Genomic DNA, 24,765 nt, shown 5'->3' with positions numbered 1-24,765 from the left:
GTGCTCAACAAAGTTGACTTGCTGATAGTGATAACTCAAATCACAAAGCTTTGAGTGGTATCAATGTTCTTCTCTAATCCCCCACTTAAAAGGAATTGAAGATAAAATATTGGATTATTCCTTTCAGTATTTTCTACCCCATGGTGGTTGAGAAAGTTTGGATTTTACTCATATTGAAGAGAGAAGAGTTTCAGGTAAGCTGGAGGAGGATGGAGAAGGGAGGCAGCGCTTAGATGAAGAAGCGAGGTCGTCTTCAGAGACAAGCTGCTGTAGATGATTTAAAGGCAGGGCCAGATTAACATTAGTGCGTGTGGGACTGAAGCCAGTAGGCTACAGAACATTATTAACTCTGTTGGACTGACAGTAAGGCCGCAGGCAAACTTTGTACCTGATGGAAATTATTTGTCCGACTCACGAAGGTTTCAAAAAGGAAAAGAACTTCTCCTGAAACTTCAATCAATGCTGTTAACTCAGATAAGGAGAGAAGCCTCGACAACTCCCCGTGCTAAAGTTCATAAATGTAAAGTATGTGTTTATCTATGTGTCATCAAGAGATGATGAATAATACTATGTTATAAATAAAGCTGCTTTTCTTACTTCAAGTTAGAAAAACCAAAGTTACCTTCACACACACTGTTTTCATAAACTGAAGCTATTTTAGTATTTCTGCTTATAGTTTTCCACAAACTGCACGTAGGCTCATTATACTGTATATTCATTAAATAAGGGTGCTAAGGAACACACACACAGATAGACACACACATGCCCACATTCTCTACATTTCATGTCATGGTGGGCAGGATAGCTTTGTTAGATTTATTTTTAATTCTTTTTTTTATTACTGTGTAAGTAGATCCTTCGTGCCCATAAAGCAATAACACTGCAGGTCTTATTTAAGGGTGGTTCGTGTGCTTGCAGATGCTTACAGAGACCTGTATGAGAGGGCTGTAGCTGCATAAGCAATATTCTGTTTTTAGGAAGACGAGATTAGGCTGCTTTGGAGAAAAGAGGAGAAAAAAACAGTGATTGCCTGAGGGCTAGCAGTGCTCTTAATGCTGTTCAGTTCAAAGGTGTCTGTTTTAACATCAGCCTCGGCTACTCTTTCCTCTTTAAGTACAAACATTAACAGTTACTTTGGTTGAATTCATTCCCTTAATTTTAACCTCTTTGATTTAGGTACAGCTGTACTTTTCACTATTAATGGAAGACGCACTGCAAAAGGTGATCTTAGCAACCAGCACCTACCTGATATGTGTTGTCAAAGCTGTCATACATGAACCGTGTGATCAGAGACGTCTTTCCAACTGCAAAGGAAGCAAAAGACAGAGAGCGTTAAAAGAGAGACAGAGGCTTCCTTCATTCAGACACTCAATGAAACTAACAGCAGGGTGGTAGGCACGGCTGTCACTGCTGCCCAGGGAGCTCATTACTGTGTGTGGGGGTGACCACCAGGTCAGCCATGGCATCAGGGCCAGGTGTAATTACAGTGCTGCCGCCTCTGCTGGCATTATGTCCGTCCCAACAACATGGAAATATCTCATTTAAAATATTTAATGGGGAAAACAGACTGATGAGATACACAGATTTAAAAAAAATAAATAAAAAAGAACAATTACAGTATAAACAGGATATTTTTCTGATGTGTATAGTTGAACATCATCTGCATAATGAAACACAACGGTAATGAGCAAAAATACAGATTGTCTTATAAAATGGCATTTGCGTGGTTTTTATATCTTGCAAACTTCTTCAATTGTCTTTTCACAGAGGGGGATGATGGAGATGTTAACACACACTTTCGGATGATGAAACAGTTTCTGTTTTCACAAAGAACAAAGCTTCTGCTTCTGTTTAAGTGTTCAGAGATCTGTGGCAAAACTCTTACGCCAATCATTTCCTTGCGACAACGATTTTTTGAAACAAAGATGACACAATCTACACACCGACTGTATTCAATGGTAATATAACAGTCTCCTCAAGAGGCGGGGCGGGGAAGAAACCGGCACATAACACAGATACAGGAAATGACGCTGGGCATGCCGTCTCATCTCTAAGCGGTCCCTGCTGGTACCATTCAGTGCAGTAAACTTTGAATCGAAATGTGAAGATGTTTGTCAGGATGTTTACATTTCACAGCACCATCAATCCAATCCAACCCCAACCACAGCAAACGTAGACACTATCCTGCAGAGTGTGCGCTTCTGCGGAGGAGAGGCCCAGTTTGAATGTTGTGTTAACAAGCAGCAACAAACATTTCGAATGACTCTACCTTTTAGTACTTTTGTTTTTTTAGTTGCTCCTTTGCTATGCTGAGAAATGTTTGTTAACTAAAGTTTCTACTTCATTGTGGAGGCGTGTTATGGTTTGTAACTGTTAATTAGCTGTAAAACAGCCAATTCATTTCATAACCATTCTATAATGTATTCATCATTTTAGCAGCATAAGGCCGTGTATACCAGAATATATCACTTAATATGTCACACAGCTGCTAGGACAGAGTTGAGTCATTGATAAATGGCGTATATGGTTTTCTGATTTTTCATCCTCAGTAGTTTTACTAATGAAGGAGAGGGGAGCGCAGCAAATGGGGAAGCAAGCAGAAATCAATCACATCCTCCTTATATATCCATTTAGCATGAGTGCAAATGGCTGGCAGGGAGCCGGGATCTTACATCCCTTTAAGTCGAGTGGAACAGATCCAGAGTGCTTCAGTTAGGTCTAGTCTGCCAGGAAACACTGAGCAGACTCTGGATGGTCTTCACTGCCTCACAGCTAGCTGATAAATCATTGTACTCAATCTTGACTTCTACATCTAAATCTTATCACCCACATATTCCCCTGTGCATCACGCAACATCTGCTAGAGCAGCTGCCATTACAGATTTGTAGTTTTTAAACTTTCTGTCAAATTTTGATTCATTATTCATTGAAAAGAAATGTACTGTAACTGAGTCCTCAAAATCAGCAAGCGCCGTCTCCCTCAGTAAACATAATCCTTCTCTAATTCACAGTTAATCAAATAGGCTCCTGTTACAATTGTTTACAGAAAGACTTTTAATCAGGGAGACTAATTACACGGACATGTGCCCTCACTTGCTATCCATATCTGCGAGGCAGGATCTGATGCGCTGCTACTGATTATGCTAATGCCCTTATAATAATTTATAAATACACCATCAGCTCCTCAAGCTCCACGGCTCTTCTTCTCTATACCGCAGTTCTACTTACTTAGTCATGGTCTATTACAAATTAAAACGCCATCACAAGTTGTCGAATTAAGTCAAAATGTGAAACTGAGGCAGGATCTGTACTCAGTATCGAGGAGTACAAATGCTTTGTTTGTGAACGGTTTCTTAACCATGTATATATATATATATATATATATATATATATATATATATATATATATATATATATATATATATATATATATATACACACACACACATACATATACATATATATATACATACATACATATATACATATATATATACATATATATGTATGTATGTATGTATGTATGTATGTGTGTGTGTGTGTGTGTATATATATATATATATATATATACACACACACACACACACACACACACACATATATATATATATATATATATATATACACACATACATATACATATATATATATACATACATACATATATACATATATATGTATATATGTATGTATGTGTGTGTGTGTGTGTGTGTATATATATATATATATATATATATATATATATATATATATATATATATATAAATTAAGGAAGGGAACTATTATTTGCCTTTTTGCCAACCACTTTTTCAGACGTACCAGGAATGGAAGACATTTGGAGGCCATGTTAACCACAGTGAAAACATTTCATCACCATTTTCCAATCTGCACAGAGGAATAAACTTTGAAAATCTGAAACAGTTTCAGCCCTATAGTTCTTCCAATAACAAACTGAAAATTCAGTACTTGGTTAAATTTTCTTCCCATAAATACTTGTTTGGCCCACCATGCTTCCACATCAGCGGTCAGAAGGGAGCAGAACATTAGGATGGAGAGTCTGATCTAACGTCCTCACTGCTGACTCATCCTCCTCGATCGCTGAGCAACATGAGACGGCACTCTCTGGGGCTCTCAGTCACTGCTGAAAGCTTCAAAACTCAGGGACAGACAGCACGTCCTGATTTCTTTGTCTCACTCAAGTAGTAACTGGGAGAGAACGGAACGAGCTAAATCTGCAGAGACGCTCCACATTTCTCTCACGGAGAAGAACGCTAACACACCTTGATTTAGCTTAAAAGTCTGTCGAAAGCAATAACATGATGCACAATGAATTACATGACTGACTTCTTACTGGCTTGGATTTCCCGCGGGATCAATAACGTTTCTATCTATCTCTTTTACAGCCCACTTTTAAAGGGAAACAAAAACATCCCACCTTCAGGATCTTTAAAGACAGAACAGAGAGTAATGCTTCGTGAATATCTTCAGTTATAACTCCAGGTCTGTTTGTGTGAATTGAATTACTGGGATGGAAGCAGGAAGCTTAGTTACGCTCCTGGCTGCAATAATTTAGAGATTTCTGTTAGGCTAAAAAGAAGTGATTAACAAGGCAGATTCTTGATTACATCTCAGAATTAGCTCTGCATTTCTGAACACTTCCCCCTCATAATCTTTTCATCCTCTTTGCTGTTCACACTGAAAGCTTTAGGAGAGTATGATGGGATTCAAATGATTAGTAGCTTTAGTGAAACAAAAAAAAAACTGAAAACCAAGGAAGAGGTAATGTTAGATAATGTTGGGAGTATATTCTTTTCACTCAGTGGGTAATAGAATTGTGTTTTCACAGGTCAACAGGTTTACTGAGAAAAACTGCGTCTTCATACGTTTAAAAAGAAGCTCGACACTAAACCAGAACGAGTTATTACGTAAACAGCCTTGCTATGATCCAAGAACAAACCAAGGCAAAACTAATCATGTAATGAGAAACAAGAATATCTACTCTTTACAAAAATGTACATACAAATCTGTGCATTGCACTTGAGCAACACTTACGAAAGAGGTCGCTAGCAAAGGACAACGGGCTGAGAAATTAACGGACACTTTAAGAGACCAAAAGACAACGCACATTTTCTCTGTTAAATGTTTGTACCAATCGTAAAATAACGACCTCTCAGTGTTCATCATTCACAAGGTTTTCACTTCAAGCTAATTTATCCTCCTCCTCTTCAAAACAAACGTTAAACACTGAATTCAAGAGAGATCCATCGAGTGACTCCCACAATGTCACACTTTACTGCATGTTTGACCTTGAAAACAGATTAGAGTTTGTCCAACTAGCGATTTCATCTGCACAATAAAAAACCTCTTCTTTGATTCAGTAGTCAGGTGAACTCTATATCTCAGCATTAAATTGATTTTGCACAACAAATAAACATCAGCGACAGACATCTGCTCATGCCACATTGTTTGCCGATGTCTGTCAACATGGATAATGTAATCTGAGACCTACTGTATTTTGAACCAATGCATCGTTGCCTCCCCAACAGTTTTGCACTCATATAATGTGGCTCCAAAGCTCTTCAGCATACACAGCATGTGAGGTGATGCTGTGAGCCGAGCTCCTGCTTTTAATGACTCAGATGGTCTGCAGGACCTCAGCTTGGTTTCAGCTCTGCATCCCATTGACAAGAGTTTACCTAGAGCCAAACTATTTTTGTAAAGGATCTCGCCATCTTCTGCATGCTAGACAAGCAGTAGAATTGGCAGAATTAACCTATTTGGTCAAAGAAAAGTAAGAAAAGTTGATCTTATCGATTTATTTCTTTGAAATTATAGAGTCACAATGTTTTCTAAGAGCTTCCCCTTAAAGTTCACACTAACACCTGGTGAAGATAAAAGCTTTTCACAAAGCATCTTAGCCCTGATGGGAGAGCTCACGAGGAGAAGAACTGTTGGTAGTCGTGAAGAGGACTTTTAAGAGGATCATGAGTTTCGAAAGCAAAAGAGAAAACAGCAGAGAGACTGAGGAAAGATGATCACACAAAAAAATCACAGCATTGTCACTCCAAGCCTCATCATACCAGTTACATAAAGAACTCAAATGAGCAGCATGGTAAATACACATATTTAAATTAATATAAAGGTACTGCAAGGACTCATCCAAACGTAGGCAGATACAGACGTAAGGACCGGTACTGACCAGAAAAGAAATTGAAGAATAATCGAGTTTTGTGTGGTACATCTTGAATTACGAGTGTTAATGAGAAAATGTAGAGATGCTGCATGTGAGAGCAATGATGCAGCATTTACTCTTAGCAACCAGTGTTCATTGAATTCTCCCATATACCAGACCTTCAGTGCGAATGTCTTACAGTGACATTCAGCCTGTTAAATGTAGCTTTTTCTCCAGTGTCAGGCAGCTATTGATTACCATTACAGCCTAATTAAAGTGCATAGAGTTTACAAGTACCTCGAGTGCAAATGGCCACCTCAATAACAGGAGAACGCTGAACACCCTGCAAATCTGACAACAACAGTCTCATTCCCCCAACAGCCTCCATGTGGCAGTAAATAAAGACCCACTGGGCTTGTTTGAAGGCCTCTTCATTCAAGTCCTGATCGGCTGTTAAGGGGGAGCTCAAATTGGATATGCTAATGTTATGGACTTGTGTTGTCTTAATCGTTGACTGTATGAACAGCTAAGATCTGGAATCATTGGTAGTTGAAATGTTTTTCAAAAGACCTGATTGGAAAAAAAAAAATATATATATATATATATATATATATATATATATAATTTAATTTTTTTTACTTACCATTTTCTATTGTTACAATCTTACATTTAAATGAACAGTTGCAGGATTTTTGTGACTTTAGTTACCATCTCAATTGTTCTCAATCAGCTTCTGTAATTCTAGAGGAGTTTTTTTTTTCCTGTTATGTCGCAGCAGCTGGGGTTAGAGAGGACAAATTCATGAGCTTACATAAGGCATTTCAATCTTTAACAAGCAGAGCAGCATTGTATGTGAACTTGATGACTTCATATCCTCCAAGTAGACTTGAAGTTATATCACAGCTCCTGAGCTGGAAGATGCTCAGCACCATCTGACGTGATGTAAATGTGCAATGTAAGAAGACCAAACCTTATACACAGTCTGTGTTGGACCTGCCTTTACGCAGCTGCATTGTAAACTTGGTATGTCCATAAACGCACTTTACTTTGTGTGTACTGATGCATATAAGAAGCTATTAAACATGTTTAAAGGGATATTTTATAAATATTAAAATGTATTAAGCTCATTTTAAAAGGACTGGTCATGATGAGTTCAACTGAGGCAACATATCCCAATCTTTAGTCCTTGGTAAAGTAAAAAAACAAAAAACTTATATTTCCCAGAAAGGTCTTTAATGGTCACTTTTATGGGACCAGCAACGCCTGTTAAATGTCCTCATCCTTTAAACTGCATGGCTCCTTAAAAGACTCCTGTCTAAAAGCCCCGACTCAGCAGGATTGGTGTGGAAGTGCCAAGAGCTCAGGATCTGCTTGAGCAGGCAAAAATTTAAATATTCCATGTGAAGTTGAACTTTTGTTTCAAGCCAATAAATGAAAACTGACCAGCAGCAAGCTGTCAGGAAAAAATCAGAAGGAGATATTTATGGAGCCTTTTTGTAGCTTTTGTCGCAATTCAGTAAATACATCACAAATAAAATAAAGACATATACACAGTATGAGAAAGAAACCTGAACAGAGCCTAATTGGGAACATCAATGTGACAGGTGTTGACTTTATTTGTAGTTACTGTTGTTGCGCTTTGCTAATACAGTTGCTAACTGCTGCTTATGAGCTTGAACATCTTAATTGTCTTTTGTTAGATTTAATAAAAAATAAAGGTGTGCAATGCTGGACAAAAAATCCAAAATGCATGAGGGAAGTAGAAAGAAATGAGCTCCAATCGTGACTGACATATGCTGGAGATGGGTTCGTGGATAGAGTCAGAAATCAGGGAGAACGAGACAGGAGGGAATGACAATGATATTCAGACAAGCAGCCACATCTAAGATTTGAACCTGGGCCGCCCCCTTCAGTGGACTATAGCCTCTGTAAAGGAGTTGCTTACTAACCACTATGCCACCACTGCTGATTTCTCCAAAACTGATACCATAGTACAAAAAAATGTCAGAGGCTATCAGTATCCCCAATCACATAATGCTGCTCCAAGTAACTTTAAATCAAACTTTCATACTCACTCCATGTGCTTTGTCAGAGTATGGAAAGCAAGTTTTGCATACACATGCTCAGGTATGCAAAGAGCCGACTGGTAGTACATCTGGATGGGTAACACTTTTCAATAGAACAGCGGCCTGGCTAAACTGGCTGAGAGATTAGGAGCTTAACTCACCAGTCAGGGTTTATTATCACAGAGGTATAACTAAACCGTACTCTCCATAGTGAGCAAACTGGCCTTCTGCAGGTCAACCTTCCAGGTTACTACTGACATGACTCCCTACAATATCCCTATACATCGTGAATAGGCCATCAATTATTCGGTCATCTTATACATAGCTTCATACATTGTAACGCAGAGAAGTGATTCCCAGATGGTGCATTTCCAATTATGTAGCTTTGGTTTTAATGAAGTCTCTCCGTGGTGTGAAGCTTCAAAGACTTTGCGAAGCGAGTTAGCAACATGAGAGCCAATTAACAGAGTGAGCTGAACACCTGCTGCTACACAACCTGCACTTTCACCACCAGGGCTCTACCGAGCACAGTCAGCAGATACCTCATCAAGGCCTCTCTTAAGATCTCAAAATGCAATTTTATGCCACATTAAAAGCCAAACACAGTTGGGCTTCCTACCCTCCTGCCATTTATGAACTGTGCATTCATAAAGTGAGTTAGTCAAGATTCGATGAAATCTACACACACAAAAATCATGTCTTACAACATCACGTGTAAAAAATGTACAGAAGGGAGTTCATGAAGCAAAGATCTCACAAAAAGACCCTAAGTCTTTTTCATTGCCATGACAATGTTTAACAAGTGCATATGTGCAAATGCATTTTTAACGCAGCAATATAAACTGATCACCAGTGCTTCATTGCCTGCTTGGTATCTCATTCCTTTGAGTATTTGTAAATGCTTCTCATCCCTTCAGTCAGTACAACGGCAGCACAACTGAGTCTGATTTTAACCATGCTGTTCATTACATGTTACAAAACGTCATGACATCAACAAACATAAAACTTGTGTTTCAGAGGAAGACAATTCTGACAAAAAACTAAAATCTAGAAAAAATCTATGTGCACTTTACTTTGCAGTTTGTTCCTATTCTATTTTGTTTCGACTTTTTGATTTCTGCATCGCTGCTGAAAAGCCCAAATCTCCCCTTTAGGGATCAAGAAAGTAATATCTTATCTTAAACTTCAAAGAATTCAAAAAACTATAATACCGAATGATGTCAATTTAGTATTCATATATTTGAACTTAATTGAAATGTATCTATGAACCAGAGATTGAGCACAAACAAAATTTCCATCCAACACTTCCTCCTTTAAAACTGAATAATACACCAAGTCCTCCATCCAGCCCTGAAGCTCTGCGCCAAGCAGCCAGGTAAATCCACTGCTGGTCACTTGGCGGCAAACATGGAGGAATACCCTTGAGGACTTGGCAACCAATCAGAGCATGGCAGTGCCTTTCTACATGGCCCGAATCCCACTCACAAGGAGTGGATAAAAATATAACAGTGCCTGTCATGCCTTGCCTTCGCACGACACCAGGATGAGAGCCTGGAACGCCGGCAGGAGGAAGAGATCTAATATTTAGGGATGAATGGAGGAATAGAGAGAAACAGGTGGTTATTTATAAATGTCCATGTTGAGGAAGGGGAACACACGGAGACCTGGAGAAGATACAGGACAGTGGGAGGGATATGGACTCTTGCATCTGTGTACTTGTTTATTCATAGTCACAGCAGCTGGCATAAAGATCCCGACAGGAGAAAGCCAAACAGCAGATGGCCTCCAAATGAATTTCCTTCAGTCGAAGTTAACAAATTACACACACATTAACAAATCAAAGGCAACTGTCACACTTAGTGAGAAATGTAACTGCATGGAGACTTCACAGTTTCTGAGGTACTAGTTCATTTCACCTTAAGCCGTACTCTTAATGAAGGTTTTTATAACAAAGTAAAAGATCAACAGAAGGACTTTCATCGTCTCCAAAAATAAAGATCTTGCATTTTTCATCTCAGCAAATCCCGAAACGGAGCCAACATGATCTCACTGGATTCAGCCATTATAGATGTGAGGCTGCCTCAGGCAAACTGTGGGACCCTGCTGCATCATCACAGACCCCCAACTACATTTGTAGGCTGTCAGAGTTCTGTCAGTTTCCAAGAAGACAGAAACACTTTTTTTTTTATCATGAAAAATAATCACTTACACTTTACTAAGTATGGTGTTTGTGTAGACCGAATAGTTGGCCAGCCGATATTAGCACATCAAGTGACTAACAGTATCCGCTAATGACATCACACATATGCACCGATACTACTAGATTTATTCAGCGGTCGAAACGCCTCATTCATTTGAATCTGTTTCAACAGCAGTATGTGTTATATAGATTATTACGAGTATAATCACTCTCCACAGTGTCGAGCTGCGATGCACTTACTTTCCAGTCAACTGACCATCTTGTCTTCACCATATATCTTTTCCACAAGTGTTTGATAACTGTATTTGTGCATCTATATCTATGTATCTGTACAGATCAAACATTGACCAAAGAAAAACATATGCTCCGATATATCAGTATCACATTTTTTTTCTCTCCAATATCGTTATTGCCCCCAAAAATCCCACGAGTCTGACCCTGATGTAGCCTTTAACTAGACTTAATATGCCCACTGTAGCCCAGAGGGAGGACGAAAACTTGTATCTACAAACAAACAAATATTTGAGGCTTATCTATAAAAGATTCCTTTCTTTTGTAACTTTGATATTTTAAAGGGATACTTCACCCATTTGCATGAAGCTTTGTATCATTAGAAACATGGTAGTAGTGTTGAATGGTCGTGAAATGATGCAATATGACGCTTTTTGCATCACATGAAGAAAACTTTCAAGCAAAGAAAAACACATTTTTCTCGTCACAGGGCAAAATGAGGGCTGGATTCATGACCATTCAACACTACTACCATGTTTGTAATGATACACAGCTTCATGTAAATGGGTGAAGTATCCCTTTAAGTTTAAGCTAGGACATAAAGCTGACCTCAGTCTTTTCAAGCCTACTGTGGCTTCTACCATTCACAAGAATTCACTTACATGTTGAGTGCCATTTAAAGGCTGCAGTCAAGCAGTAAAGTTGGGAGACAATGGCTGAATATCCACTGTCATTGTTCCACTGGGGACAAGACTGACTCTGAATGTAAAAAGTGTTACGAAAAAACAGCGATGTGAGACGTTGTACAGGGGGAAAATCCATTAAAAAAGAAAATCACTTTTTTGTTATAATTGACAAAAATAACACAGTGATAGAAATGAACTACATACTATATAGTTCTACTAACTAAAACAGCTTGAAAGAACTTTTCATATACAGTAGGTTCCCAGTCAAATGTCTATTATTTACAATAATTTGGTTAATGACCAAATACTCACAAAAATAACCCCATGCTCATTAGTACACGCTTGTTCTGTGGTCATGTTTATGCTGCTGATGTAAGCATTGAGCTCAAAGCACTGCTGTGCCAAAGTCAACCTTTACAGAGCTGCCATTATGACTGCAGACTGTTAGTGTTAAACTGCTGACAAAAAGTGAATCCATGAAAGAATTCATGGATTTCAAAGGAGCTATTTTTCAAGTCTTTCTCTGTCTGTTGATAAGACAGTAAACTTTTCCGTGTTAACTCACCAGACTTACCTTAAAGAGGTATTGTGGTGGTATTAGAAACCGGTGCTGCGTTCTTTTAAAGCGTGTGTCACATGGAGTGCACCTGCAGGAGCTGCAAAATGAACTCTTACCAGGACACATCCATTTACCAATACCCCTGAATAATAGATGAACATGCTTTCAAACTCAACAAAGGCTGAGTCTCCCATGAACGCATGAAGCACTCAGGGAGCCATTTCAGCTCTTACACAGTCTAATGAAGCATTTCACATGACTAAAAGCAAAATAGTAGCATCCACACACACACACAACAAAAACAGAGTAAGATGACATTTCCACTCAGGTGTGACTTCACTTTTGATATGGGTCTATATGAATTTTGCGGGGATGGTGATTGCCTGGGGTAAGGAGATAGAAGTCATATGTCTTCTGTTAGAGGCCAGCGGGCTTGAGAAACAACAACTCGATGTTTTAATGTTTAAATTCAATTTCATTCTCGCAGGGCAGAGGGCAGCTGAAGGCTGGCGGAATACAAACAGGATCCTTTGGAGAAAAGACTTTAAGTCCTTAAGACACAATTTGTTTTACTACTTCCAACAGCTATCTGACAGAATGATGTTCAGAGCGTGGACTAAGGCAGATTAAAACATTATCACATTACACACTCAACTAAAACTCTAAAAAGTGTTTTTAAAAACTAAGTTAATCACATTAAAGAATTAAAAGCAGTTAACAAATGAAAGCACACAGGAATAAATTGGATCATTGTTTAGGCCAGTGGTTCCCAACCTATTAAGTTAATCATGTATCCACAGTCCAGCCTGCTGTAGACTTGAATAAACAGAGAGAGCTGTTTAGTTGGGCAACAAAGTCAGAGTGGACTGGACTCTGATTAGTACAGCTGACAGGAATAATTCACAGCCCTTGTCTGATGTTAATCACCAGAAATTTCATTATCCAGGTGTCTGTGAGGTGCAATTTCCACGACCGTTAAAGGATTATAAAGGGGCGAGTCATGTTGAGCAAATATTGACTGAAGTGCAGCAGTGCTAGCATTGCAGATTGATTCAGGGTTTTTTTTTCATCTGGTTTGGTCATGGAAATGCAACTGCATGCTTTTAACACTCTGAGCCATCTATTTAATGTATCCTTTAGAATATACTTCCTAATTTATTTGTAAATCAGGAGGCTAGTTTAGACCAGTATAGACTATTTCAGTTCATGGTAAGAACACATCAATGTGTTGAACATGAGGACAGTAAATTTTCCTGTAGGAGTACTAAACTCTTTGTGATATTGAGACATCTGACAGTGATCAAATCAACTACCGTCCTCCTGATGAGTCAAATACACTGAACATCTGAGGAGCATGCGGGCACTGATACTGAAAGAAAGACTGAAATAAAATCTAGTCGTTTTATCTTTGAACTTAGAGTATGAAGACTTCAAAACAAACTAAGCAAAACAACATGATGGCCTTGAAAGCTAAGAGGCTTAAAGAAACAGTCTTCAAGCACATTTTCCACATCTGTGCAGACAGCAAGAAAAAGTGTGAAAAGACGAGGATAAGTCATCCTGACCGCACAGTGAAAGTCAGGACGACCTGTTCTCTAATCAACAGTCCAGGACGGGTAGGGCCGCAATTAACCAACAAACTAATTAACGAACAACTGATCTCAAACGTTAAAAAAAAAAGTGTAAGACTGCTTGTGAATAAATGAACAGAGCCAAACGTGACATCCTCTTATTGCGTCTTTTGACCAATCGACAGTCCAAAAAGACTCTTCTTACAGGCATATCTGATAAAGGAAGGCAGAAATGTTTGTTTTGTCTTGTTTTACATAAAGAAAGCAAAATAAATCAAACAAGAGAATTAATGTTTCAGTCTGTGACCTTCTTTAAATGATAAAAAATGAGTTGTAGCTCCAGAAGTAATAAAGTAGGAGACGAGCGTCTGCAGGCCTGAAGCTATTTATTTCATATTTATTGAATGATGTGCTTTGGTAATTAATGTGTTACATTATTTCTGCTCTTATTCACTATTTCATTATTTGAGTTTCTCTGTTTGTAATTAACAGTTTTGTTTGGTTGATTAATTGATTAAAAGAAAAGAAAAAGTGATTGGAAGGATGGGCTGTCACTTAGTTTCATGGATGCATTGAAAGGTTGAAATGAAAGAGAAATAGTTATCATTTGAATAAGAACAGGTTCATGACTCAGGGTTGTTTTTCTTGTATACACATGTTTAAGGAATGATATTTTCAGACAACTTAAATGAAAAAAAAAACAGTATTATCAAATTATAACTTGTGATGATTTTCCTATTTATAACTAAATAGGAACATAAGATCACTGTATGGAATTTCTGACTGCAAATTAGCCATGGCTAAAAGTCCTATATTGCATCAGTTGCATTTTAATTAGATGTAACAATGTCTACATGTATTGTCCCTGACAAATACACTGATAAAATTGCTTAAAAAAAAACCTAGCAGCTCTAATCACAACCTGCTTCTGATACCTGCTATAAAGCAGTCTGGATGGTGCTGATGCAGCAAGGACAGCTGACTCCAGGCTGCTCTCTTACTAAGAAATGCTGGCTTGTTAACCTTTAGATCTTTGGTCCACAGTGAAAACAAAACAGCATTGTAACCATTGTGTTTGGGATCAAGGCTCGCCTTTGCTCCAAGCTAACCCCCCCCCCCCCCCCCCTTAGGTATGGGAGCGTGTGTGGGACAAATCTAAACAAGCAACAGGGTGAGACAGGTTAATAAAGAGCATGTGCATGTCTTCCTGATCATCAAACGATGCTGACAGGATGAAAGTAGAAAGAGGTGTGTGATGGGTAGAAAACTAAAAGCATGTGATACTTAAAAAAATAGCCTTAATTACAAGTATCAGGAGTTGTCATACATTACTGAAACTGAGCAGCTTCCCTACCTTCTGTTTGTGTGAAGGCTGTGTTTTAGTGATTCATGTCTCCCTTACTGAGCAAGATAAAACACTCCCTCCTATGTTAAACTGGAGTGATGGATGTTCAGCTTCCCTTCACTCCATAAATCCACACAGGACCTTCTGCACAGTGCTCACACTCGAATCTCAATGAGTCAATAAAGTTACAACCAACATGTTCAAAGGCGCTAATTAAAAATAAAATCAAAATATATATATTTTTAAAAACAACAGAGCTCGTGATTAAATATAATCCTACTTAACATACGACCACAGAGCTGCATGCAGGCTAAAGCAGCCCCATAATGAGAGCTCATCTGGGGAAAGGGTAAACACTGATGGAGACCTGCTGAACTCACTGAAGTGTCACATCTCATGCTGGCTAAATGACAGCTTTCCTCCAAAGCAGGGATTTTATTCACAGAGCCGTTCTGTCTCAGCAACTGGGGTGATGTTTAAATGGCCTCCTTCGTCTTTCTCCTTCAAAAGATCTCACATTAAGCAACAGGCCTATCCATTTCTGAGACACACAATTTAGAGAGAATGTTCTGCAAATAGTCTCTGCAGCTGAATGATGGTTGGTACTTTAAAAGTTCCTGAATCTCTTCCTAAAGTTTTCCTAACGTCAAGTCTAAGAATGCATCAGATCTGTCTCTTCGTTACATAGGCAGCAGACAGATTTGCAATCCTGGTTTATTCCGGTCAGAGTGTATAAGTGGAGCTGTGCTTTCCCATGGGCCTTTGGGCACACGCCCACTCAGCTGTGCAGCATATGTATAGAGCTACTATCGCCCTGTTTGGTATTCCTTGGCTGCAGACCAGCTCCTACCTACAGCACTGAAAGCACCTCATTATAAGTCAGAAAATGTTACAGCTTAGTTAAAACGAGAAAAAACACCTACATTCATCAATTTCATCTTTTGAACCCTTAAATTTCCTCAGCATGTTTTGGGATTTTGCAGCATACACATTGAGAAATGTGTCACCGCAGAAACATTCAGATTAATGTTGACGTCTCAAGATGTGTGCTCAAGTATATGTGGCAGGGTAATAATCCTGCCTCCAGAGGGGGGCGCCAGAGAGCTCAGGGGTGCCGCTTAGCTTTGTCCGTCCAATTTAGATTTGCACGTATTTTAATGACAACACAGTAGTAGACAGTTTATTCAAAGGTTTCCTCACTCAAAAGTATCAGGTTATCTGCCACACCTGGTCCAGCTAATAATACATTTTAAGATGTTAAAATGTGTGTTCATTTTTGACTGGATTGTATCTTTTCTTTTTTTTCTGTCTGTGGTCTACAGCAATGCTAGCTGATCTGACAGGCTAAAATAAGGTACAGCTGAGAAAATAATGTGATTTGATTAGCTAAAACGCTGATATTTAAGAAGGTACAATGTTTGCAATTTGAACCATCACACATTGTTTGACACTTGAAAACACGAGGGCTGGATCATGTGTCAGGTAGACCCAGCCCATAAGAAGGGGCAACAAACTAGTGTTAGGGTCTGTCACCAATCACCAAGCTCTAACATGTTGCAGAATTGCAAGATGTGTTTCAATCGAACAAATGTACAAGTAAATCAATGTTGAAAGTCTGCTCCTGTTGCACACTGTACAGGCTCTACTGTTAGGTCTATAAATGTCAAATGTGCCAACCAAAGTGGAGAACACACAAACTCTGGGACATGTGTTTCTGCCCCCAGAGCCACGGACTCAGGGACGAGCTTGGTGTGTTGCTGGGATTGGTGCCTTTGATCAATTACACCCATTAATGGGCAGCTGAGCCGATCAATAGCAGATCAAAGCTGTCAGGGAGTTGTTTCCCCCACTCCATCAGAGAAGAAGAACACTTGCCGGGAAGAAGCGATGGGATGTGAAATGAAAGAGACGACCGGTTATCTCTTGATGCAGCTCGATTACCGAATGCTGCTGCTCAGGGAATGCAGGCTCAACTCCCAGAGATTTCAATCTTTGGAGTAAATATCGACAGCCTGTCTTCAAAAAGCTCATTCAAGGAAAATTCTACCAGCTAAAGGTCCAGTAACTCTATTAACTTCACAGCTTGGTGGATGTGCTCCACTACAGAGTGGAGTTTCAGTGAGGGTGATCCATTAATAGAGCGACACAATCAAGGAGAAGTTGTTAGATTCAAACTAAACTTTCCTGCACAGAGCCAAAGTCTTACTGCTAGCTACCTAAATAAATTGTTCCTAAGCTAGCAGAAACAAAGTCGACTCTGCGCAAGTGAGCTAGCAAGAGAAGGAGAACGTACAGTGAAAGCATAGAACTACCGGTAAACTAAAAGACTATGATATTTTGTACGTCTTTGTGTTGTTGTTTTATCATCAATGTGGTTAATATAGTGTTACTTTTCGGTTACATAATCCAGCCCTATAGTTATTTTTTATCAAAGACTGGTGTTCATCAATCTAGACTGAATCGAGACTTCTACACTCTCCACTGCTTATCATTGCATTATCTGTATTAGAAGCTGCATTTTCATGTCTGCATGTGCAGTATCTCTGTCTTCATCTGTGGTTTCACAGGCTCGGTGAGGAAATGTCTGCTGCTCCCTGCCCGGGCAAGTCCAAAATCAGAGTTTCATTTGCTCCGAAAGCAGCTCCCTGGAGACACAAACAGTGATTGATGCATTAGAAAACCAACTAAACCTGACTTTGAAGCATATTGGTTGGGTGATTCAGCAGTGTTTTGAAGCCAGCACGACTTTGTGCATTGGCAATCTCAGTAGCGCATTGAAAGATACAAGATGGCATTTTGATTCAGTGAGCAAAATCTCATGCAAGCCATGCGGATGCATCTACCAAATCTATTTTCATCTGTTAGTGTGAGGTGAATCGAAGCGTGCAGCAGGGGATTACCTTCAAACAATTAGCTTCTACAAAGTACCATGCAGCATTGCTCCTTTGAAATCGGCCTATAGCAAAAAGTCTATGACCCAATAAATGCAGAGCAGTAATAAGAGGTGTTCAAACAATGACCTGGTTGATTGCTTTGAGGATGGAACTTGCAAAATGCTGTTTCCACCAGGAGCGTGGGCACAAAGAAACAGCTGATTAGCCTGCTTAAAGCCTTTAGCTTTGTCAGGGGAGTCTTTAGCCAGCCTCCTTTATACTGGCTGTGTAAAAAAAAAAGTAAAAAATGCCAAAGAACTATGCAGGAGGAGAGACTTCCTGACAGCTCATTTAGCATTCTGCCTGCTTCCACCCACTTAATCTAGAGCCCCCACCTCTCTGACGTTAGCATATTCTTTTATGAACAGAACATCATGCCATTTTTCCCATTATAGACACATTTTAGGCACTTCACAGTATGGGAACAATCAACCCAGATAGAACAAGTAGTCTCTTTAATACAGCCTCTTTCCTCATGCCCCTGTTCCTGACACACTTGAGTCCATTCGTGTACATTAATAAATGATAGTGGCAGAGCTGACGGGATTCACGCCCGCCTGGGCACCAGCTGCAATTATAGCCGACATGTCAAAAAAGACACAGCTCCACCGGAGGAGACGACCCAATCAAACACAAGGCTGGCTGGCTGGCTGGCTCTGTCTGACACTGTCTGGAAGAGCACTGGTTGACAAACAAAGTCCCCTCACTTCCACTGATATCAAGTCTATCCTTCAGTCCTGCAGACTGCCTGGGACCCCCTCAGACCTGCTGGGTCTCCAGAGGTGTTGGAGTTCAAGGACCCCCATTATTTTATTAAAGACAGAACAAGGCCAACCGCAGCACCTTAACACCGGTTCACTCGGAGGATATATGACAAGTTCAATCTCTATCCATCATTTTACTGATTCTCTGGACAAAGACACATATCCGATATCACAAGGCTTTGCAAGATACTGTTTTGATTTTATTCAATTCAATTCAGGGGCCTGGAAATGATAATAAGCTAAATGTAATTCCCATAAGTCACATAAACTCAGAGAAACTCAAGTTAAATAGGAAATATAAAAACAAAAAGACTAACTATACTTTGTAACACTCCAGGAGGAGTTTTAAGTTCTTCATCAAACTGACCTACACGGATAATGTTGCCTTTATGTGATCTACAAAAACCAGACCTTCAGAGGAATGGCGTTTTGGTGCCTTGTTACCTCTGCCAACAGATCTCTGCCAGTCAAAAATAGTACACTGCTGGAACATCCTTTGTCCGCATTTTCACAACAAAGATTCACAGATTGATTTGTTTGACTGTTGAAAGAAAGATGGACACGGAATATCTTCCAATTTCCAATGTGGGAAAGACAAGATCAGCAAAGAGTTAGGATGTACTGCATGCTAGAATTAAAACTGAAAAAGAAATCCTCAAAAGTGCAACATAAAATGTTTCGTGCAAAACTGAGGTCAGCGAAAAGTAAACGTCATCATGTCAATTAAAATGCCCATCTGCAAGGCCATGTTTTCTGTTTCCTGTATATTTAATGCTGTTATGGCATGAGGCATGTTCGAGTCCGAAATGTAACAACCACCCGAAATGTTATTAAAAAAAAAACATCAATGCAAAATGTAATAATTGATCGATGATGTAACAAAATAAACGTGGAACATTTTGCCCAAAATTTAACAAGTTGGTACATTATTAGGAGCCCCATAATGTGAAAAGTAACCCTAAATGTAACAACTTGTTTTGGTCAAACATTTAATATGTTTTGGGCAAAACATTTTGTTACATCATCCAGTTATTACATTTTGGGTTTTGTTATTTGTTTACAACATTTCAGGTCATTGTTACATTTTGTGTAGTTGTTACATTTCAGGCTCTAACAAGGCTGAATTTCCCTCGGGATCAATAAAGTATCTATCTATCTATCTATCTATCTATCTATCTATCTATCTATCTATCTATCTATCTATCTATCTATCTATCTATCTCTAAGGCATTAGCTTTGACTCTTGACCCGTCTATTCTCTGGAGGCCAAAATATTTTCACACAGCTGATTTGTTCCTGAGAGGACATTACTACGAGAGCTTGACCACATATAAATCTGCTGAGTCACCTTATCTTAGAGGCCATGATTGTGATCAATATATTTACTCTGTATAAGTGACAGTAAATGCTTGATCATTAAACAGCATAATTAATCGTTAAACCCAAAGACCTGGGGACCTCTGGCAGTGGTCATCTTATAAAAGTTGTCATACTAGATTGTCATTTCAGAAATATGGGCTTGTATTTCTTTTCTTTTTTTGCAAGGTGTTTTTTTGTTTAGCATCTTTCAAGGTCAAGAACAGGAGGACAAGTTTGTTGTTATGAGTGAAAGATCTGACAAGGTTTTGGGTGCAATACTAGAAAGGTAACATTGATAGAGAGCATAGTGACAGATTCACAGCAAAGCCATCAACAGAGTGAAATCTCAAAATATGATTAGATGGATGGCAGCGTGTTGGAGGGAATGTATTTTAGTTTTTTCATCAAACATCTAAAGGAGTTTCCATCATGCAGTGTTGATGTCAGCAGTAATTATGGGAAATGCTGACTCTGTGATCGTGTGTTACCTCTTATTAGAGCAATACACAAATGCCATCATGTAGTATCATTGCAAAAATGAAGGACAAGCAGAATTTTTTTTTTATCACAAATCAGTATCATTGACCAATGAAATACAATCCCCCACAAAGGACTCTTAAGACCAGATTAAAATAAGCAGTGAGTGCAAGCTAATAGCTATTTCAGAGAAGATGATGTTGCACCATTATAGAATTAAATGACTAAATATCCCACACTTCTTATGATGATTACTGTGAAGATAGAACTGAAGTTTTTACAAAGACTTCACCACCATGACTTTACTGTCGGCTAACTCAGAGATGCTGAATAAGAACAGTGAGCAGGTGAGAAGGTGAAACTGAATCAGAGAAGCTGCAACAGCACGTAAAGGAATCATGAAACTAGTCTAACCTGTCGACCTGTAACTTGTGCCTCTATATCACGACCACCATTTAGGATCAAACTGAGCCTTTGTCAAGCCCCGCCCTCCTTGGTTACTGTTACTAGGTTAGACAAAATCTCTTGTTGCTGGGCTCCTTCCCATTTCAAACAGTAGAAAATACCTGGCGTCTTGACAGATTTTTGATTTAATTGATTTGTTACTTTTAGAAACTTGGCCTCAGTGAAGAACAAGGCCAGTAGGGTGTAAAACTCAAAATCAATAAAAAGCTGTAAACATCATTTAAAATACGATGGAGGTCTGAGTGATGTCGGCTAACACGAGCTGTCCTCCTGCGGCTGCGAGCCGTCTCGCCTCTAGTAACTCACCTCTGGAAGACCATTTCTAGAGACACAGGGGTCTAAGAGATTCTCTGAATGTTGGCAACAGAGTCTTCAATATGCAGCTGAGAATTACGAACAATGTGATGGTGACAGCAACATCAATTAGAGCTGAATGCTGCAGATCCATGCGAAAAAGACAGAAGCTTCATTTTCTGCCTCTGGAAGGGCACAACTGCTCGGGTACTGCAAACAAAATTATTGATTATTACAGATTGTAGCGAGAGCCGCTAGATTTTTTTTAATATCCATCTTTTAACCGATGGAAGGAAAAAATGATTATTTTGGTTTAGGGACAGGGTGAAAAAGATTGCTGGATAATTACAGTGTGGATATTTTGAGTCACTCTTGCAGTGACTCAAAATCACCCGAACACCACTTTAAATGTTTCGTGACAAAATTAAAGGTCAGAAATACACTGAAAAGTCTGAGCCAGGTGAAGGTTTGTTTAACAGAGAGGAGGGAGCTCTCTGATTGGACATCAGCAGACCAATCAGAGAGCCTACAAAGTGTTAATTACAATAAAATTTGAATTTGATATTTGAATCAATGAGGCTTTCAGGAAGCTTGAAAACACTTTGGGGAACTCTTAAATGTAGTTTAAAAGTATCTCATGTTGGAGACATCCTCAGACTTTTCCATTCACTCTGAAACCTTTGAATAACTTTTAAATGTGCTGTTTGTCACTATCAGTGATATCAATACATTCTTTTCAGCTTTGTGACTTACTGGAAACAATGGCCTGGTATGACGTTAGTGCAGCCAAAGCCCCTTTGGCTTGTGGCTTGACATGTAATGCCTCACAAAGCTCAGGAGTAAATCCATCCAACTAGCCTAGCTTGTGTTTAATATATAAACTTGATTTAGTTTATTTTCTGTTCAAAATGACAGCTTCATGAAGAGAAGGATGAGAACAGCGTCACAGGATACAAGTAGTGCCATGATTTATGGTTTGCTCTTTTCTTTCTTCATTCATAGTTTCATCTATGACGTGAGAAAAAGGTGCCAAATGATAAATAACAACAACTTTAAAACAAATATTTTTTCCTATACAGACTTCTTTTAAAATTAAAGGAAAATATCCTGTAAACCCACCATTTCAGTGTTTGATAATATATATATATATATTTAACTGAATCACATCTTCATGGCTCGTGGTCCAAAAGGTTTTCTATTTCTAATTATATTTATATTTTTGTTTAAAAATACTCATTAAAAAAAGTGTTCTTGTGTGTATTTTTGTTTACCATAATTAATTTGGTGAAAGCAGATAAACGATTGGTTGTTATCAAACAATCAATTCATTGGATTGTTTCAGTTTTAGTCTTAACCATAAGCACTGCAGAGCATCATCATCTGCAGTCAAATGTTTGGTTTTTGTTCAGGGAAAATCCCTGGAGCCAGTGCCTGGTAATGTACAGGTTTTAGGTGTGCTTTACAGTTTTAAATGGCACAACTGAATATATGCATGACCCTTCTCTATTGCTTGATCAATAGGACCTACTGAAGGGCTGAACCATGACTAATGGTGTTCATTTGGCCTCTAAATTAGACCATAAACAGACCAGCCCTGTTCAAAGCACAAAGTAAACCTAAAGATTCAAATCGTGTCTGAGCCAGCTCAGTGTAATCTTGTGGAAAAAAACTCTGTTGTTGCCACGCATAAAGGGAGAAGCTTTTGAATGTCTGAGGGTGTGTGGGTGAGCAAAGCTTAGAAAGGAGGATGCACGGATAATACAAACAAAAAGATTTATCAAAGATGAGTCTCAGCATGAAACAATCATTACACAGAAAACATGATGCACAAAAACAAAGTTGGTGAGCCTCAGCATGCACACAGGGAGGAGTCCAGAGCCCGGACTGCAGCCGAAACAAGTTATCTCATCGCTACCGACAACCTGGGTGTGTCTCAACACAGGAAGATTTTCCAACTTGTATCAACCACAACATCCACTGTTTGAGGCTGCACACAGTCTAATCCCCACAGCTAGTCCGGGATGTTTTAAAGTAATAGGTGCACAGCTTCATTAAAGGTCTGTAATTATTCCATTTAGTCCGTTGTGTGAAGCCTCACGGGCAGGTCATTTCATTTAATTAAAAACCCTTTGCCTTCCGCGCATTCACTGTGAAAAACTAAAGAAACACACTTCAGGCATTAAATGCTGTAACTCAAAAATAACGCCCAGCTGTATTATTTCCGTCGGTGAAGTTGCAAACTGGAGAGCAGGTGCAACGGGTTCACTTGACACACGAGCAGACGAGAACTTCTCGGGAGAATTAAAACATGTCTTACCACTTTGCTCCCCGAGAAAGACGAGTTTGAATTTTCTTAAAGGGTTCCCAAAGTCACTGCCCACGGACATGTTGAGGAGGAAGAGGAGGAAGAGGGGGAACTGTGGACAACCGGAGGACGGTTCTGAGTGCACTTGTGTGTTACCACTCGAGTTCGCTGTCGGTGGGTGAAGATGCTGGGTGGAAAAGGAGATGTTGCTTTCCGCTCTCTCTCTCTCTTCGTGATGGGAGCACACTGCTGCTGCTGCTGCTGCTGCACCGGTCCGTGACGCTTCGGGTGATTTTTTTTTTCCTCCTCCTCCAGCCCGAGGCTTCTGCGCATGCGCGGCCTCTCCTCGTTCTCAGCTAAACTGACATCCTTGATATAAAATTACGTCATGGGAGAAGGAAGAGACATTTCAGGTGTGCTGCTTGGGTTTAGTTTCATTTTTGTATAAGAGCCTACTACTACTATGAACATCATGTAACAAAGAGGTACAATAAGTTAAATGTAGCCTAACCTTTTTTTATTATTATTATTTGTGTGTGTGTGTGTGTGTGGGGGGGGGGGGGGGGGGGGGTATGTGAGCTAAAACACAACCAATATAATAGCTGACATGAAAAAAGTTACATATGGGGTATATTATGATATAATAATGATAGATATTACACATCCAAAATAAATTATGAAACTTCAAGAGACGAGTTTTCTGACAACAGTCCAAAATGATGCAGACCAATAGGGCAAAACGTCCTCGAAATAGTGAGGGAAGTCAGCTTAGAAATAATCAGGCATCAGGGATTAAACAAAAAAGTAAAAACATTCCAAAGAGACAACAAACAAACAAAGGAAAGAAGGTAGGAAGGAAACCAAGAGGGTGTGTGGGGATGAGGATGAAGGGAGCTGGTGTTTCTGGGTGTCAGACTGGAGCTTGACTGCTGATATGTTGTAAGGATGGGCTGAGAATAGTGAGCTGATGATGTCTTTCTGGCTAGGATAGGCAGTCCACCGGGACCACCAGGAGGGAGGGGGGGCCACAAGGAGCCCTACTGTCTTGTACTTTCATTAGGTTCTCCTTTTTTATGTTTTTGGTGTTATGGTTACTTAACTTCTATGGTTGTTTGCACTTTGATTTTATGTGCATTTTTGTATTGTCATTTTCGAAAACATTTTGACCTCAGAAAGAATAGCTGCTGCCATGTATTTTGGGAGCCAGAATTGATTGTAGTTGGTTAAGAAAGTAGAGCTGAAAGTGACAAAGTGCCTGCATAGCTACCACTAGCTCCAGGGTATGAAACCACCAGAATCTGTAATTTACAACGGTATAGTATCAGGGAAACAAAGAGAC

At 39.3% G+C, this 24,765-nt stretch overlaps 1 protein-coding gene across 2 annotated transcripts in view; it reads right to left on the bottom strand.

Annotated features, from left to right (window-relative positions):
* Positions 1-23,674, bottom strand: part of rab6ba (RAB6B, member RAS oncogene family a) — a 53,444-nt gene extending 29,770 nt beyond the window's left edge. Inside the window, exons 1-2 of one of the 2 annotated variants that reach the window (XM_079350566.1) lie at positions 23,439-23,674; positions 1,246-1,304 (exon numbers count right to left, since the gene is read on the bottom strand). In XM_079350566.1, the coding sequence (XP_079206692.1) occupies positions 1,246-1,304; positions 23,439-23,508 (129 nt within the window). In that variant the 5' untranslated portion in view covers positions 23,509-23,674. The remainder of the gene's footprint in view (positions 1-1,245; positions 1,305-23,438) is intronic. The other variant, XM_079350565.1, reaches the window with a different exon arrangement.
* Positions 23,675-24,765: the final 1,091 nt, after the last annotated feature.

The sequence above is a fragment of the Symphodus melops genome (genome assembly GCF_947650265.1).
Source record: "Symphodus melops genome assembly, chromosome: 8".
Taxonomy (NCBI): Eukaryota; Metazoa; Chordata; class Actinopteri; order Labriformes; family Labridae; genus Symphodus; species Symphodus melops.
Note: the sequence above shows the minus strand (reverse complement) of the source record. Positions and strands in the feature narration are given on the sequence as shown.